The 18829-nt window shown below is 34.8% G+C and overlaps 1 protein-coding gene across 2 annotated transcripts in view; it reads left to right on the forward strand.

Moving 5' to 3' along the window:
* The window catches only part of LOC114330885 (neuroendocrine convertase 2), a 423318-nt gene that overhangs the window by 227840 nt on the left and 176649 nt on the right, over window positions 1-18829 (forward strand). For both annotated transcript variants that reach the window (XM_028280306.2, XM_050644389.1), the window contains exon 6: window positions 9648-9736. In XM_028280306.2, coding sequence (XP_028136107.1) covers window positions 9648-9736 — 89 coding nt within the window. The remainder of the gene's footprint in view (window positions 1-9647; window positions 9737-18829) is intronic.

Raw genomic sequence — 18829 nt, forward strand, 5'->3', positions numbered from 1 at the left:
ACATCTTTAACCCTGTTTCAAGCAACTAGTGTCGATGTACACTAGCCCAGGGGGACCGACGGCTTAACGTGCTCTCCGAGGCACGGTGAGACGGCTCGTGTCATTATTGGAAATGAAAATGGTTTGTCTTTGGCAGGACCGCAAATAATGATATATACCACCAGTGGTACATGTACCACAGATTGAGAACCGCTGCTTTACATAATATGAGATAGAGTAGATAAAAATTGTTTTTGTAAATTTGGTTAACAAAAATTGGTTAAACAATTTTTCGACCGCAGTACCGCGTGACACCCTGTGTATTTGTTATAAGGATTGTTATACGGATGTATTTCTTTGAGTAAGTTTGTGCAAAATATCGAATCAGAATAATTTACCTAACGGGGGCGACGTTACAGGCTATACTAATAAGTAGTTGAAACGGTCAAAACAAAGAAACGCACACTCATCAAAAATGCACTTGAGATTCTCGTATAATCAACATTTGTTGACTCCAACTAGTTGGAGTCAACTCTAACTGAGAATCAACTTGAACTGGAACATATACACGTTGCACCTCTCGTTTTAAAAATTAATTACTCAGTCATTTGAGAACCGATTTTAACAAACTTTGGATCGTTGGATAGGTGAATGACCGTTCTTTCAATTTACAAAAAAAAATATACTGAGTGTTCCATTAAAAAAAAGTCAACAAAGTTTTTTTCAAAAATCCGCCATTTTTTTTTCGTAATTGAAAGCGATATGAAAAACTCAATCTATTCAGACAAAACTTTTACTAAAATAAAACATTTCAGCGAAAACCGCATATTTCTGTCTTGAGCCGTTTAGAAGTTATAGGCAGTTAAAATGGGGGAAAATATAAGTGGACACCCGTTAGTAAAGAGTAAAATCAATTCTGAAGCGTCAATATCGCAACTGTCAAATAAATGTTACCAATTTATACCAAAATGTCACGTTCGTCGTTAGTTCGATTAGTTAGTGTGTTCCGAACAAAATGTGCTTCATAAAAACGCTTTATGATTATGATCTATTTATACAAATTAAATGAAACATATTATTGTGTTTTTCTGTAAGTTAACATTAATAGAAATCTTCAAATATTATTTGTACGCGTATATAATAAAATATGTCTAGTGGCTGTAATTCCAGTGTACTCGGCAAAATAATTCAAAAATAGAACACACCTACCGCATAAATATTTCGTGTTGGTATCATGTGACGTCGCGGGCTATGACGCGGATGACGTGCAACGGTAAGTATATTAGATGGAGTGTAGGCGAGGCAATGAAGTAGTACAAGCCCAAAACATACCAAATTTTTGAAGTTGCATAAATCTCAATGCAACTTCTTGCATTCGATTCGTAAGAACCTTGGGAAACTTCGTGAATAAAAATGATAATGACGAAATTAATAGTGCATTATTGAACAAGCATATTTTGCGTTATTTACCGGTTATTAGCGCGTTCATCAATGTAAGTATAGTATTATTGTATACCTGTCCAGAAGTATTTAAAAAGTCCTTATTCCGACTGTAATAGTTATTTATGTATCAAGGGCATTAAATAGACGTTTATACCCTAAGGTCGACAAGCTTATAAACAAGAGGGCCTCTGGCCCGAGCGTTTATATGTCGCCCGCCCGAGGGTATAAACATCTAATAATGCACGTGGTGCATACAAAACTTTACGTCATATAGGTTCATTGCATCAATTAATGTTTTAATTTGATTTTATATTAATTAGAAGTAATATTGTATTGCAGCAGGTATTTAGTACCGTTGCTAGGAAAGTGATGTTGGTTAGCAATTTGTTATTAACGTAAACAAAGTTTTTCTATGAGGCATTGTCAAAAAAAGTCAGATTGCAAGAGAAATTCGATATTTCTGAAGAAATAGTTAAAAAAAGCCAAAAAAGAGACTGAGAATCTGTTACCGAAAAAATCCAAAGAAACGTACGACAAGCAATACGCTAAATTTCAACAATGGATGGCAGAAAATAATACTGAATGCGGAAATGAGACCGTACTACTGGCATACTTTGGAGACATACATATGCTTTATGCCCGCGCGGGCATAAAGTACAACATAATGCCCGCGAGGGCATAAAGTAAACTAAATAAAGTATTCATCATTAAGTGCATAAGGTATAAGTATACGCAAACAATACGTACAAAAACTAAAAGTATGAGACCTCGTTTCTTGTGTCACATTTCTATCTGTTAAATTTCCCTCCTGAAAGTTTATATTGTGACTTGTACCTTTGTCTGCATCAAGTAAGCTTTACTCCGGATGCAGCCGGTTACACAAACCAAGGTTTCGTTGACCTGACTGATACCACCCTGTTAAGATTTCTTGTGAAGGGTTACTTTGTCTCAACAGCGGGCAGAACCTTTAGATCACCTTTAGACCACCAGTGAAAAGGAAGATAACCTTAAATTCAAATTACCTTGCCTTCCTGGTAGGCGGTTAAGATGTTAGGTTGGTTCCCTGTCATCTGATGAGGCTCCTATTAGAAGTTCAGATCAACTTCTGCAGTTCCATAAAACATCGTTTAGCGTAACGACCCTGGACCTCGATTTTTGACCCTTCGCTTCGTTATCGAACGTATTCGTTTCGTATATGTTTAGTATACGAAGCGAATACGTTCGATAACGAAGCGATATCGAACGTATTCGCTTCGTATCTGTTTAGTATACGAAGCAAATACGTTCGATAACGAAGCAAAGGGTCAAAAATCGAGGTCCTGTACAACTGTGCTAACGAATATGCTAAAAAATCGACTACTGAGGTGTAGAGGACTACGGAGGACCTGAGGAAGGGGGCAGACTTGAATGTAGTTGATCAAGGTACCGTCTAGGTCTGCGTAGGCATCCACAGTACATTGTCTTGTCAGGTGAGATGTTAGATAGTCAGGATTAAATTATTCTATTTTTAGCAGCATTTCTAGCTGTGGATTTATGATTAATGACCACTGGCAAATATTATGCAGCCGTAACACTCTTTTACGTCCTAGACCTCTCTCACACTCTATCTTTCCTTCGAGTACCAGTTGCTAAAAAATGCATCGTTCTTCTCGTAATATATGCCCTAAGTATGCAGTCTTCTTACATTTTATATAATTAATTACCACATTTCAAAGACTTCAAGTTTGTTAATGGAGCTGGCCTTTAACGTCCATGCTTCCATACAGGAGAACAGGCCAAACGTAACACTTTAGCATCTTGTATCTCAGGTTAAAATCCAACTTGCGATCAGTCAGAAATGTATCAAGGATTGTTCTACTCTTTTCTCTATTTCATTCTCAGGGTCCTAACCCTCGTTCAGTAGACAACGTAAGTATTTAAACTTCGGGACTTTTTCTATTTCTCCTTTAACGACATAAACTTACGTGCATAGAAATCGGCCCACTTAAAAATTTGATCATTTTTATGTCTTATATTTCCTAAACCTGTTGGCCGATTTATTTGATTTTTTGAACATGTTATAGACTGATTCTTTAACAATACCACTGTAATAATATTGTTGCTAAACATGTAAATTTTCATTGTATACCGGGTGTACCAATCAAACTGTGATTTTTTCTCAAAGTTTGCATCACCTTATGGAATATTCTAGCATTTATAAAATACTGAAATTGAAACCTAACTATAGCCTCAGGTTTTCTTAACATTTGGTTTTTTGATTCATTCATTTATGTTGGATAATAAAAAGTTAGGTACTTTAACAACTAGACATGTATTTCATCAATGCACGGTGTTTCTAAATAAGTGCGACAAACTTTAAGGGGTAATTCTGCATGTAAAAATAATGACAGTTGGCTCATAAACGTATATCCGCAAATGTTTCGTTTCCGAGATACGGGATGTTGAATTTTTTCTAACTCACTGACGATTTATTTATTGCCTTAAAACCAGTTGAGATATAAAAATGAAATTTGATAGGTTTTAAGAGATAGTTATTGCGCATTTTTTGACATGCAACTAAGAATTTTATGTTTACCATTGGCGTGCATACGGGTAATATGACCGGGTAATATGACCCGTATGCAGGCCAATGGTGAATATTAAATTCTTAATTGTATGTCAAAAATGTGCAATAACTACGTCTTAAATCCTACTAAATTTTATTTGCATAAATAAATCGTCAGTTTGTAAGAAAAAATTCAATATCCCGTATCTCTGCATGCGGGTCATATTACCCGGTCATATTACCCGTATGCACGCCAATGGTAAACATAAAATTCTTAGTTGCATGTCAAAAAATGCGCAATAACTATCTCTTAAAACCTACCGAATTTAATTTTTTTATTTCTCAACTGGTTTTAAAGCAATAAATAAATCTTCAGTGAGTAAGAAAAAATTCAACATCTCGTATCTCGGAAACGAAACATTTGCGGATATACGTTTATAGAGCTAACTGTCATTATTTTTTCATTCAGAATTAACAATTTAAGTTTGTCGCACTTATTTAGAAACACCGTGTATTGTTGAAATACATGTCTAGTTGTTAAAGTACCTAACTTTTTTATTATCCAACATAAATGAATGAATCGAAAAACCGAATGTTAAGAAAACCTGAGGCTATAGTTAGGTTTCCATTTCAGTATTTTATAAATGCCAGAATATTCCACGGGGTGATGCGAACTTTGAGAAAGAAAACACAGTTTGATTGGTACACCCGTATACAATGAAAATGTACCTGTTTAGAAACAATATTATTACAGTGGCATTGTTAAAGAATCAGTCTATAACACTTTCAAAAAATCAATTAAATCGGCCAACAGGTTTAGGAAATATGAGACATCAAATATGAGCAAATTTCTAAGTGGGCCGATTTCTATGCACGTAAGTTTATATCTTTGAGTTTGGATAATTATTTCTACCTATAATTATGGTTTTTGTTTTCTTGATATTTATTTTCCAACGCAGAGCTCCCCTTGAAAGAGTTAGATCATTTAAAAGCATTGAAGATCTTCGATTATATCTGCCAGTATCACTGTGTCATAGTCATACCTGATGCTGTTACTAAATATGCCGTTTACTTAAGTACCCTTATTACAGTCTACTACTGCTTCTGCGAAGGCTTTTACAGCATTGGAAAAAGTATGCAGCCTTTCATTATTCCTTTTTTTAACTCAAAAATCTTCGGTTCCGTTGAAATTTTGATGACGCACGATTGGTTTATAACATACGGCTTCACATTTCTATACTTCATCCGAGTTCAAGCTAAGCGTGAGGCCCACGTGATCAGTGGGTGTGTAGTGACGTCGCAGATTGTCATGGGATAGAAATTAAACGAATCACGGTGGCCTTGCGCTTAGCTTCAAGTCGGATTAACACTTCAAGTCGGATTAACGCTTTAAGTCGGATTAACGTACCACGTTACATCATCCCTTTTTGGGAAAGAGGGCTTATATCGTCAGATATAAGACCTCAACTATATAACACCCTAACTTAACAGAAATCCTATTTTTCTCCAAAATATAGCAATAAAACATTTATATTATTCCTTATTCTAATAAATTGGTACATATTTTACCTGGTATCTGGCAGGATCGCCATGAGCTGGTAATACGTCTGGCGGCTGAGCTATAGCGCCCTAAGTCCGCGGATGTATAACAAAATACCTTCATTCTTACTATAATTATATTTGAAATTCACAGTGCCCATTTAAACATAACAACGGTCTATTTGTAAACAATAGCAATGTCATTACTAGCGTATTATTTCTTCATCGCGTGACTAATCGATTGATCTGAATGGGTCTTCGCTTCTTCTTGTTGGTTTATATATACAATACTAAATCACAACATAGATGGTTCATTAGCGGTCAATGCCGATCATATGTACATTAATATAAACTATATTATATTTTATTTCGTAGTTCTGTTCAATGCTAAGGGTTAACGTACCACGTTACAGGATGAAGCATAGACTCTATATCGTTGTGCAATTTTTTTAAAGCGAGGGCTAGGTGAAACGAAAAATTATCTAGTCGGCGCGAAAAAAAAGGCGCGATTTTTTTATTATTTATTTATTATTTTATTAAATATTTTATTATTTTCGTCGATTTTATACATATTTTTTACTTACAGTCCAAGAGCTGGAAGCGGAGCTTGCTCGTGATAAGTAATATGGACAAACTATCGGGGATATGTTGAATTAGTTGTGTACATGGCTTTCCCATACGGGGGATACCAGAGCCGGGGACGAGGGTAGTTATAAGGGGTCAAAGTCGCGGTTTTTTTTTTTCGTATACACAATTAATGCAACATATCCCCGTATAGTTTGTCCGTATTACTTATCACGAGCAAAATCCTCTTCTATCTCTCCGACTATTATTCGTCCAACATTGAATTGAATTGATAAATGGGTGGATGTACAATTAGATAAAACAATTGGCATTTAAATTGCATAAGACAATTATTTTAAGCAACTTGGTACTTTATTCAAGATTACAATGTTACAAAAGAACTCTCCACATTTATATTTATAAAACTGCTTATTTGCCTGTTCAGCTTGCAAGATTCGTTTTTCAATTTACGAGCTAATTTCATTACTTACTGAAAATTGTAAACAAGAAAGAAATCTCCGTGGCAAAATTTAAGTGGGTGTAGTCGATTTAAGTGCAAATTAAAAAGTTTACACAGCTTTTAACTGAAATTAACTCTTTAAAATTGATGGCGTTTTTATTATGTCAATAGCAGTCGCTATAGTGTTTCGCCATTTTATATTTTAAATTTTCAGCATTTTGATACTGTTATGGCGGTTCTGAGATAATTAAATTTTATTACCTCAAAATTGTGAAACTCCTAAAAAGTCTTTTAAGCGTTTAGTTTATACGAGTAATAAATATCGCTTGAAAGGGTTCTGGCACGGTATATTAGTCGGAGAAATGTAAGCGGATTTTGCTCATGATCAGTAATATGGACAAACTATACGGGGATATGTTGAATTAGTTGTGTACATGACTTTCCCATACGGGGGGATACCAGAGCCGGTGACAAGGGTAGTTATAAGGGGTCAAAGTCGCGGTTTTTATTTTTTTTTTTTTTCATGTACACAACTAATTCAACATATCCCGGTATAGTTTGTCCGTATTACTTATCACGAGCAAAATCCGCTTCTATCTCTCCGACTATTATTGTACCAACATTTAAATTGAATTGATAAATGGGTGGATATACAATTAGATAAAACAATTGGCATTTAAATTGCATAAGACAATTATTTTAAGCACCTTGGTACTTTATTCAAGATTACAATGTCATTTTGACCAACCTGCGTCAGATTTTCTCTTATCTGTTCTGTTATCTTTATCGATATCTGTTCAATGCAGTAGTTTATTATTTTAAGAATTCGTTATTGTTGTTTCATAGGAAAGTAGTGTTTATTTATAGTTAATTTATTATATTTTTGTGTAATAGAACTAAGTTGTAGGCCTATTTGAAAAAATATATTATTGGTAATTGTGAGTTTTAGTTAGGTATATGTAGGTAGGTAAGTATATTTTACGTAAAAATATTTCGAATTCTAATGCGAGTACATAAAGTTAGAGCGCCAAAGGCACTCTATGAACTAAATAAAATAAGACGGCTGTTGTTTCGCTTCACAACGAAATGATTATTTATTATTATTATTTCGTGCAAATACCTATGTTAACATAAAATTTTCACCCATTTTGGTTTATTTTAATAAATATGTATTTACTAATATCGAAATTGTTTTCTATTACTTCCATTTAGCACTCCTATGAGTTAATGTCACATTCAAGTTATGCCAAACAATCCCGAAGCACTGTTGCCAAAGTTTCGCATACCTTACGAAACAGGGTATGGTCACAGCATAGAAAACACAACAGCAGTGACACACTAGTAGGCGGGAAAAGTTCGCGCACTATTACTGCGCAGATCGTCGGCCATTTTGTGCGTAGTACCAGACAGTGTAGAGAATCGACAGTGTTGCCGATTTGTACATAATTATCAGATTTACTTAGCTTCTATGACATTAATATTTTTTAACATAATTCTATAGGTACGTATGCCTGTGGGAATTATGTCAATAATTGGGACATAACACAAAATATTGACGATGAATGGCGATTGTATTGTTAATCTTTTGCATAAATTCCAGAAATTATTCAAAAAGAATCTCTTACGGGTAATAAAGTTAGTGCAATAACTGATACTGCAGAAATGCAGAAATAAAAAAAAATCACGTTTTCGTAGATATCGTTGTCTGTCGACGTTTAAATGCGACCGGTGAGCAAGCAAATATTAAATTAGTGTTAGCAAAAGTGAAGGAGTAAAAGAATGTTACTCCTTTCAAACAGACAAAAAATGTTAATGTAAATGAGGAAATATTATTTGAAAGCGTTCTAGATGTAGTTTTATTATAGTATAATATATTACATATAATTTTGTTACAAGTATTTTTGAATTAACAAGTTGTATAAAATAACTTTTTTCTTAATGCATTTTTATTACCCCTAATCTACCGAGATAAAAAATTTTAACATAATTTTTGGCAAAATCTGACCATTTTAGCAGTGGCTTAATATAATTTCATTAAATGAAATCGGCAACACTGATGAACCAACACATCACATCACCACTGAGATGTACTACGCGAAAAATGGCGACCCTGTACTTTTCAACTTCAAAGGCGGCATCAGGGAGTGTCCTTGCTGGTTTCATTTATTATGCTGTGGTATGGTACTATCTCCCGAAGTTATATTGATGCGTTACTGTATGCTCTTAATAGGCTCATTAGCTGTCCTGTCATAACAGATGTGTCGATGATCTGAATAGAACTTCTTCTTCTTACTCTCGTGCCATTTTTTAAGGGTTCAACCCACGTAAGTCGTGGCCACTGTTATATCAATTACTTCCTTGCGTTGTGAAGATACGAATATTGGTTTGTTTCCTACATTTCCTAATAAACTGTAGTGATGATTCAGTTCTTGCATTAGTGTTAATTAGTAGAGGGAAATTTAACAGATAAAAATGTGACACGAAAAACGAGGTCTTTCTACTTTTAGTTTTTGTACCTATTGTTTGTGTACTTTGTGCATTGAATGATGGATATGTACCAATATTTATCTAAAGTTCATACTAAAATTAAATATTTTACAGTCGGAACCAGGACTTTTTTCGGTGCCACTATAGAATGCGCTCTACCCCGAGGATGCAGTAGCAGTCTACCCATCCATATCTAGTATAGTGTGTAGAATAAGCCAATTTTGTTGCTTATTTCCAACTAAAATAGTAAATTGATATGATAAAGTATTAATTTGTAAAATTAAAATAATAATTCTTCTGATCTATACGTTTTATTCACTTTGTAAATTTTTTTTTACCGGCACTGTAATATAATACAGGTTATACACCGCATCCCTCGGTAGACTGCAAGCTATAGCAGAAACGCTACGGTAGACCGCATACTATAGTAGCACCCTTTATTGATACTTCTTGGACAGTTATGCGATACTATTATATCTCTTTATACATGCTTGATGGGTACTTATCTGGGTCAATTTGCCAAAATAATTTGAAACCCACATGATGAAATTATATTGTCTAAATACGAACATTTATACAGAACTAATTACACAAATACTAATTATTTATTCGTGGTAATGTTTTTTGCAGCCATGGGACCAGGTGTGCAGGAGAGGTTGCAGCTGCTCGTGATAATGGTATTTGTGGTGTAGGTGTAGCTTACGATTCTAAAATAGCTGGTAAGTATGTCATCTGTCTGTATTCCACTAAATTATAAAATAAATTAAAACTTTCTAGAGTAAATTTTCGTATCATATTACTCACAAAAATACTCGTGCTCTGGAGATCGTGATGTTTTCTGTTAGTGTTTTTGACCGAGAGCCGTCAAGCAAAGAAAAATATAGGCCCATCCAAAAAATAATTGAAACCCCACTTATTCTAGGGATGGTAAGACTAAGCCCCGGCGCAACTTTATCCTTAGCGAGACACAACCTGCACCGGCGAACTGCGTAGACAGTTTTGCGCATCCTCTATCAATGCAACGGTTTCGCAGGTCTCGTTTGGGAACGTTTGTCATCGGCGTACAGTTTTCTTGGGCCGTGGGATGCGTGACTCACCGCCAGATGTTAATTTTTACTTGTTTTTGTTTGCGAAATGGACGTATCTGAAATGAATACGGATGGTACCTAAGTACAATTTATTATGATAAATAAAAATATTAGCATAGTCAACACCCCGAGTGAAAACTGCGTTGTCTTTGTCATTAAATTCTGATAACTTTTGGTAGACTAAATAAGAGGCGATACGAAATTAATAATCAAAGTTATGCCTTTGCAAAAACACATTATTAGAAAAATAAGGTGAAAATGATTTATGTTACTTAAAACAGTGATCGATAAAAATATCGTATTACCCTTAAATTCAACTTGTCGGCATATTACATTTTTAAATAGAAACAGACTGTTTGACTTGTACACACTTCTATATAAATCAAAACGGTAACTGGTGTATGTTTTCAAAGACTGATAGTGTGTAAATAAATTTATTAAAATCAGCTAAGTACTTTCAGCATTTTTATTGCCATCATCAGAGCTATCCTATAAAAAGACCAAGTTGAAGAATCGTATTCATAAAAAATTATAAAGTGAAACTTACGTCTTATAATTGTAGCTACCTCAAATGAAGAGAAAACTTTGAACACATTCTAATATTAAAAATTAACCCAGGGATCTAACCACTGGTCAGGGTAAAAACCCTTAAATGTATAAAATATTCACATTTAATGTGTTTTTAAAAAATGGCTACCATTTTTACAATCAACAGCTGTTACTGACAATATGCAAAGACGACTGACGACAGGATGCGCGGACGGAAACAAAAGTTCCTATCGGCATCTACTTATGTTATTAAAAATAATTATTTTTTTTAATTAAATTTTTTTTTATTTTTTTTTAATTTTAATTATTTTTAATAACATAGATGCCGCTAAGAACTTTTGTTTCCGTCCGCGCATCCTGTCGTCTTTGCATATTGTCAGTAACAGCTGTTGATTGTAAAAATGGTAGCCATTTTTTAAAAACAGATTAAATGTGAATATTTTATACATTTAAGGGTTTTACCCTGACCAGTGGTTAGATCTCTGGGTTAATTTTTAATATTAGAATGTGTTTGTTCAAAGTTTCCTCTTCATTTGAGGTAGTTACAATTAGACGTAAATTTCACTTTATAATTTTTATGAATACGATTCTTCAACTTAATCTTTTTATAGGATAGGTCTGATGATGGTATTAAGAATGCTGAAAGTACTTAGCTGATTTTAATAAATTTATTTACACACTATCAGTCTTTGAAAACATACACCAGTTCCCGTTTTGATTTATAGTCTGGGCTGATTATCGGAGAATAGGCCATTTTTGAGAAAAGTTATTTACCAGCAATTTTATTGCTGGAATCGAATTATAAGATCCTATATAATAATAATATAGGTATGCAAAGTCCTCAGATAGTGTGCTACTTTTTTTATAAACAAAATGGCGCCCGAAAATCGTGTTTTTTTCAATTATTGCTCTATAACTCCGAAGATTTTAACTTTACAACAAAAACACTAAAATAAAAATTCACCGTGATTAAATTCTGCATAGAGACGTGATTTTTCCGATCTGCTGCGACGAAAATTTTCCTCGGAAAATGCGGGTTTTCCCAAAAAAATCTTTAATTTTCAAATAAAGTTTTAGATAAGTAATTATTTACCAATAATTAAATAATTTGGTGACTTAAAAGCCTTCTTGGTTTAGATTATAGTTCCAGAAGATGGTGAAAATTAAACGAATATTTTAGCAACAATTCAATTGTTAATTAATAATTTACGGTCGCAATAATAACCAAAATAATTATGATGCACTGATCAAACTTTGAAATCTTATAAAGATGAGATGCCTGTTTAACATTTTGTCGACAAAATATAAATTTTTTATTTTTTTGCATAATCTTTAAATGTTTTGAAAAAAATAGTTATAAACAAATTAACGTTTCTCAGAAAGTTTTTATTATATTATAATTTTAAAAAATAGCTAAAATGCGCATTTCAAATATCTTGAAAATGAATGCTTTAAAACTTTTTTGCAATCATTTGCAAAAAAGTTATGAAACAGCAAAGTAAACATACTATTACTACGGTGTTAATATTTTTTTTTAATTATTTCAAAGCGTAGAAGTGAGTTTAAGGTACAAGCTAATTATTTATAAAGCAATATCGATTTTCAGCTTAATGGTTATATTTTAATTAAAGATTATAAATATATTTTTTTGTAATTTACACGCGCGAAAGTAGAATAATACAGTACCGTAGCTACCCGTCCACATACACAACTCGCGCGAGTTTAAGCGTGTCAGTCGCTTCGAGTGAACATTTTATCTCCGGCTCTGTATCAAGCCTACTTTCGCGCTAAAAATTACAAAAAAAAGTATTTTTAATCTTTGATTAAAATATAACCATTGCACTAATTTTTGACATTCTTTGTGAGTAATTAGATTGTACCATAGACTCACTTTTAAACTTTGAAACAATTAAAACAAATTATAAACAATGGAGATATCGTATATTTATTTTGCTGTTTCCTAACTTTTTTGCAAATGGTTGGAAATTTTTTTAAAGCATTCATTTTCAAGACCTATGAAATACGCATTTTAAGTATTTTTTAAAATTAGAATATAATAAACAATTTCTAAGAAATGTTAATTTGTTTATAACAATTTTTTTTTTAAACATTTAAAGATTATGCAAAAAAATGAAAAATTTATATTTTGTCGACAAAATATTAAATAGGCATCACACCTTTATATTCTTTCTAAGTTTGATCAATGTCTCGTGATTATTTTGGTTGTTATTGCGACTGTAAATTGTTAATTAACAATTGAATTGTTGCTCAAATATTCGTTTCATTGTAACCGGCTTGTGAATTTATAATCTATACCAAGAAAGCTTTTATTTCACCAAGCTATATAATTATTGATAAATAATTACTGACCCAAAAAATTTATTTGAAAATTCGAGATTTTGTTGGGAAACCCACATTTTCCGAGGAAAATTTTCATCGGAGCAAATCGGGAAAAACATGTCTCTACGTAGAATTAAATTGGGGTGAATTTTTATTTGAGTATTTTTGGTGTAAAGTTAAAATCTTCGGAGTTATAGAGCAATAATTGAAAAAAATACGATTGGTCGGCGCCATTTTGTTTATAAAAATAGTAGCACACTATCTGTGGACTTTGCATACCTATATTAATAATATATAAGATCTTATAATTCGATTAAAGCAATAAAATTGCTGGTAAATAACCTTTCTTTGTACTTTACTAATTAGACCAACGTATTATAACTATTTTTTTTTCAAAATTTAAAGATTATGCAAAAAAAAGAAAAATTTATATTTTGTCGATAAAATATTAAACAAGCATCTCATCTTTATAATCTTTATAAGTTTGATCAATGTATCATGATTATTTTGGTTATTATTGCGATCGTAAATTGTTAATTAACAATTGAATTGTTGCTAAAATATTCGTTTAATTTTCACCGGCTTCTGGAATTACAATCTATACCAAGAAATCTTTGATGTCACTAAGTTATTTAATTATTGATTAGTAATTACTTACCTAAAACTTTATTTGAAAATTATAGTTTTTGTTAGGAAAACCCGCATTTTCCGAGGAAAATTTTCGTCGGAGCAAATCGTGAAAAACATATCTCTATGCAGAATTTAATTGCGGTGAATTTTTATTTGGGTGTTTTTGTTGTAAAAATAAAATCTTCGGAGTTATAGAGCAATAATTGAAAAAAATACGATTTGTCGGCGCCATTTTGTTTATAAAAAAAGTAGCACACTATCTGCGGACTTTGCATACCTATATTATTAATACCCGAAAGGGCGTCATCCAGTCCATAGGCACCAGTCCGAAAGGGCGTGGGTGAGCAAATGAGCAAAGGATAGAACCTACCGAAACTCAAGTAAGATCTTTCCTGTTTGTTTAATTATCATCGAGATATAAAGTGTGTTACAACTTACATAGTGAAAATTAGTGAGAAACATTAAATTTGGTTTACCTGGCATATTACTCTTTATTTATTAAACATCATAGTTATATATTTGTATTTCAAAATCATTTTTTTAAGTAATTTATTCATTTAGTAAATATAATATTACAGATTATAGCTATTTCTTTACTTTTATTTAATCATGGAAGTTAATAGATTGAAAAGTGATGAGCTAACTTATGAGTTACTCATTAGAGGGTTGCCAATAGGGTCTACGGTTAATGAAAAACGCACGGACTTACGTCAAGCGTTAAGGAAAGAGGAAGAATTAGGTCAGATAGAAGAAATAATGGTTAATCTGGACTTCACAGAAGAATTAAAAATCTGTGAGCTTAAGTATACAGAATTAAGTCAGGAAATTGAAGCTTTTGATCCCGACAACTGCGAGGATGATTTTAGAAGGATATATTCTCGTTTGACTCATCTATCGACTAGAATAGCTAGACTAAGGTCCCACAGAGAAAGAAGAAAGACACCGGAGTTCTCTGTCTAGGATTTGTCGTGAGTTATTTGGGAAGTTAAACCTTGTTTACGAAGAATCCGTACCAGCTAGAGGTGTTCCTAGGAGTAGTGTTACAGGCCATGCTGACCCAGACACATTTCAGATTGGTAGTTCTACATCTGTAGTTAATAAAGCCTCAACATCGCATCATGAAGCAATACTTTCTTCCTCTGCAATTAACACTAAAGAACACGAAGCACCACAAGCTCACTTGTCATTATTAGACACTGAAAATCCAGTAGCTCCGCAGTGTTCAAGAAGTCTTCCAATACTTGGAGATATCATCGATATTCCTCAAGGAAATCTGATTAATCTAGAAACCAATCCATGTCAACCAACTTTAGCACCAATGACATCTCTTAGAAACCTCACGACGACCCGACAACAATATCAGACTGGAAGTTATGGGCAAACCGATGAACTTTCTCATACCAGAACCAGATTTGCAGACAACTCTTTTGTAGCGACTTTCAATGATTTTAGCAGAAATTATCTAGACGAAGATCAAACAAGTAGGCTGCCATACCATTTTAGTAACTTGAACATGTCTCCTATACCGCCATCACGTTATGTTCAAGTTATAGGAAGTGTAAAATCCTATCCCGACATTCACAGATGGAACGTTAAGTTCAACGGTAGAACCAGCGTGAACGATTTTTTGTTGCCCGTGGAAGAGTTGAGAAACTCGCGTGGAATCAGTAAGGAACAACTTCTGCGATCTGCACCTGAACTGTTCGTTCAAGATGCGTTGTACTGGTATCGCACCGGTCGATTTTCCACCTGGGATGACTTGGTGTCTCAGCTAAAAGAAGCTTTTCGTCCTTATGACTATGAGTATAGCCTTTGGGAAGAGATTAAGAAGAGAACACAAGGTTCTCAAGAGAAGGTGTTAACGTTTGTAACCGCAATGGAAAATCTGTTTCAGCGACTGGATGAACCACCATTAGAAGAACGTAGAGTCAACACGATAAGAAGAAATCTACTCCCATATATTCAGACGCGATTATCCCTTCACTATGTCACGACAGTAAGAGAGTTGTTGCGCTTGAGTAGAGCCATAGAAGAAACGGAAGAGAGAGTAAAAACATATGCTCCTCCTTCAACGACATATAGAAATTTATTGGAACCTGAGTTAGCTTATCATCGTCCTCAAACGTCTCACGTATCAGCCGTGAATACAAATAGCCGACGTTCTGTAGCTTCGGATACTCCTCCAGAGACCACTACCCCACAAACTACTTCACGATCATCACCAAAGTGCTGGAATTGCGGACAAGAATCCCACAAATTCCGTTCCTGTCCCGAACCGACAAGGAAGTTCTGCTTTAAATGCGGACGTGATAACGTCGTAATAAGTAATTGTCCCTCCTGCTCAAAAAACAGGAGAACGGGTCCGAATTAGGTCGGTCCGGACCCTCATCCTTAGTAAATCCGATCTCGTGTAACCCATCACCGTCTATGACTGTGCTATTAGACTTCGTACTTGCTCATGCTAAGAATGATAATCGACCATATTTGTCAATTAACATTTCTGGGAAAAAGTTTCTCGCGCTTTTAGACAGCGGTTGTCAACAAACTGTATTAGGAGGTATAGGTTGGAATCAACTTAAAAGTATATATGATCTTAATTGTTCACCGTCTGTTTCAAATTGTGTTGTTGCCAACGGTAGTAAATGTGACGTTCTAGGTTCAATCACAGTTCCTGTTCAGCTGCAAGACAGAGTGAGAATTTTAGAAGTGCTGGTAGTACCAAACTTACCACACACTATTATTCTTGGTATCGATTTCTGGTTATCGATGGGTATCGTACCTGATCTGTATTCTGGTCAATGGGTTTTTAGAACCGACAGTAATACAGATAGTTGTAAAGTAGCAGCGATTCAGTCCTTAGAGTATCTGAGTGGAGAGCAGAAGGCTCAGCTAGATACTTTAGTGGATAAAACTTTTAAAGCTATGGGAACGAAATTAGGATGCACTCACCTAGTTGAACACGTTATCAAAACCAATGCTCAACCTATAAAACAAAGGCACTATCCAATTTCTCCTACCCTGCAACGTTACGTAAATTCTGAGTTAGATAAGATGCTGGCAGAAGATATAATAGAACCATCTAATTCGCCTTGGGCGTCTCCCATTGTTCTAGTGAAGAAGTCTGATGGATCATACCGCTTTTGTGTAAACTACAAAAAACTTAATGAAGTTAGCGAACGAGATGCTTATCCAATACCATTTGTGGGGGCTACCTTAGATAAATTAAGGGATGCTAAGTATCTCACTACGCTCGACATTAAATCGGCGTATTGGCAAATAAAAGTTGCAGAATCCTCACGACCACTTACTGCTTTTGTTGTACCTACGAGGGGATTGTTCCAGTTCAAACGACTTCCTTTTGGATTACATAATGCTCCAGCTACGTGGCAGCGTTTTATTGACAGAGTCGTAGGAGTTGAACTGGAGCAGTATGTGTTTGTGTATCTCGACGACATTATTATTTGCACTTCCACATTCGAGAAACACCTCGAAATTCTCGGCCAAGTGCTTGAAAAACTGCAAAACTCTGGTCTTACCTTGAATCGAGATAAGTGTCACTTCTGTAAACCCGAGTTGAAATATCTTGGATATGTTGTGAATTCAGCAGGATTGATGGTGGACCCAGAGAAAATAGAATCAATCATCAATATCCCGGATCCCAAAAATGTCAAAGAAGTCCGTAGAGTAATAGGCCTTGCATCTTGGTATAGACGATTCGTACCCCACTTCTCTACTTTGACAGCACCACTCACTGCTTTGCTTCGTAAAAACACTAAGTTTGTTTGGAACGACTCATGTAGAGAGTCGATGAGAAAAATTAAGGAACACTTAATCTCAGCCCCAATTCTCACGTGTCCGAATTTCGATTTACCCTTTGTAATACAGGCGGATGCTAGCGATTATGGCATTGGTGCTACTTTAGCTCAAATATTTGAGGATGGCGAAAAAGTTATTGCTTACTTCAGTAGGTCCCTTACAAAATCTGAACGGAAGTTCAGTACCACGGAGAAAGAATGTCTGGCGGTGTTAAATGCCGTAGAAAAGTTTCGTCCATATGTTGAGGGCACCAGATTTACCGTAGTGACTGACCACTATAGTCTGAAGTGGCTTTACAACTTCAAGGATCAAGTTGGTCGAGTCGCGAGATGGGCGGTACGGCTTCAGCAGTATGATTTTGAGATCGTTCATCGAAAAGGAGCCGAACACATCGTTCCAGATGCATTATCACGAGCAGTCCCACGTATTGAGGTCGTACAGACAGTCTCAGAATCCGTCAGAGATCCGTGGTATCGTCGACAGTTGGAAAAGGTACTTAAAGATCCAGATAAGTATCCTGACTGGCGTGTTGAACATGAAAAACTTTTTAAACTAGCGAAACCAACTTATCCTGAACTATCCACTACTAATTGGTTAACGGTAGTCCCAAAGGAGAACCGCAATAGCATTATCAAGGAACATCATGATCCTCCAACATGCGGACACTTAGGAATTTATAAAACTATGGGACGGTTAACACAAAATTATTATTGGCCAAAAATGAAAGCCGATGTGGCTAGATTTATTCGACACTGTGTTGTTTGTCTCCAAACTAAACCTGAGCAAAAGGCACCCAAAGGGTTGATGCTCAGTGTTGCCCCGACGACTACAAGACCCTTTCAAATACTCAGTATGGATTTGGTAGGTCCATTACCTAGATCCAATGCAGGATTTTCATATATATTTTCCGTACATGACTTATTTAGTAAATTCGTTTTGTTCTTTCCACTTAGGAACGCTACCGCTCCTAAAATTGCAGAAATTGTTGAAGATAACGTTTTCCTTGTGTTTGGAGTCCCGGAGAAGGTGATTCTTGACAACGGTAAACAATTTCGTAGCAAAAATTTTGTCTCTGTCTTAGATAAGTACCATGTACATAAGGGATATCTGTCTAATTTTTCGCCTCAAGGAAACGCTGTAGAGAGATACCACCGAGTACTTAAAACAACCCTTACAGCTTATGTCGCAGATAACCACCGTATTTGGGACCAATATTTGCAAAAGGTAGCATGTGCAATACGTTCTGGTCGACATGAAGTAACACAGTTATCTCCAAATTTCATTATATTCTCCAAAGAAGTGAATCTTCGAGGACGTGACCGCGACCCACTGGATGACTTTGATGAGGTTTACGATCCTTTGGTTAGGGCCGGAGCACTTAAACAGGTA

This window comes from Diabrotica virgifera, chromosome 2 (assembly GCF_917563875.1).
Source record: "Diabrotica virgifera virgifera chromosome 2, PGI_DIABVI_V3a".
NCBI lineage: Eukaryota > Metazoa > Arthropoda > Insecta > Coleoptera > Chrysomelidae > Diabrotica > Diabrotica virgifera.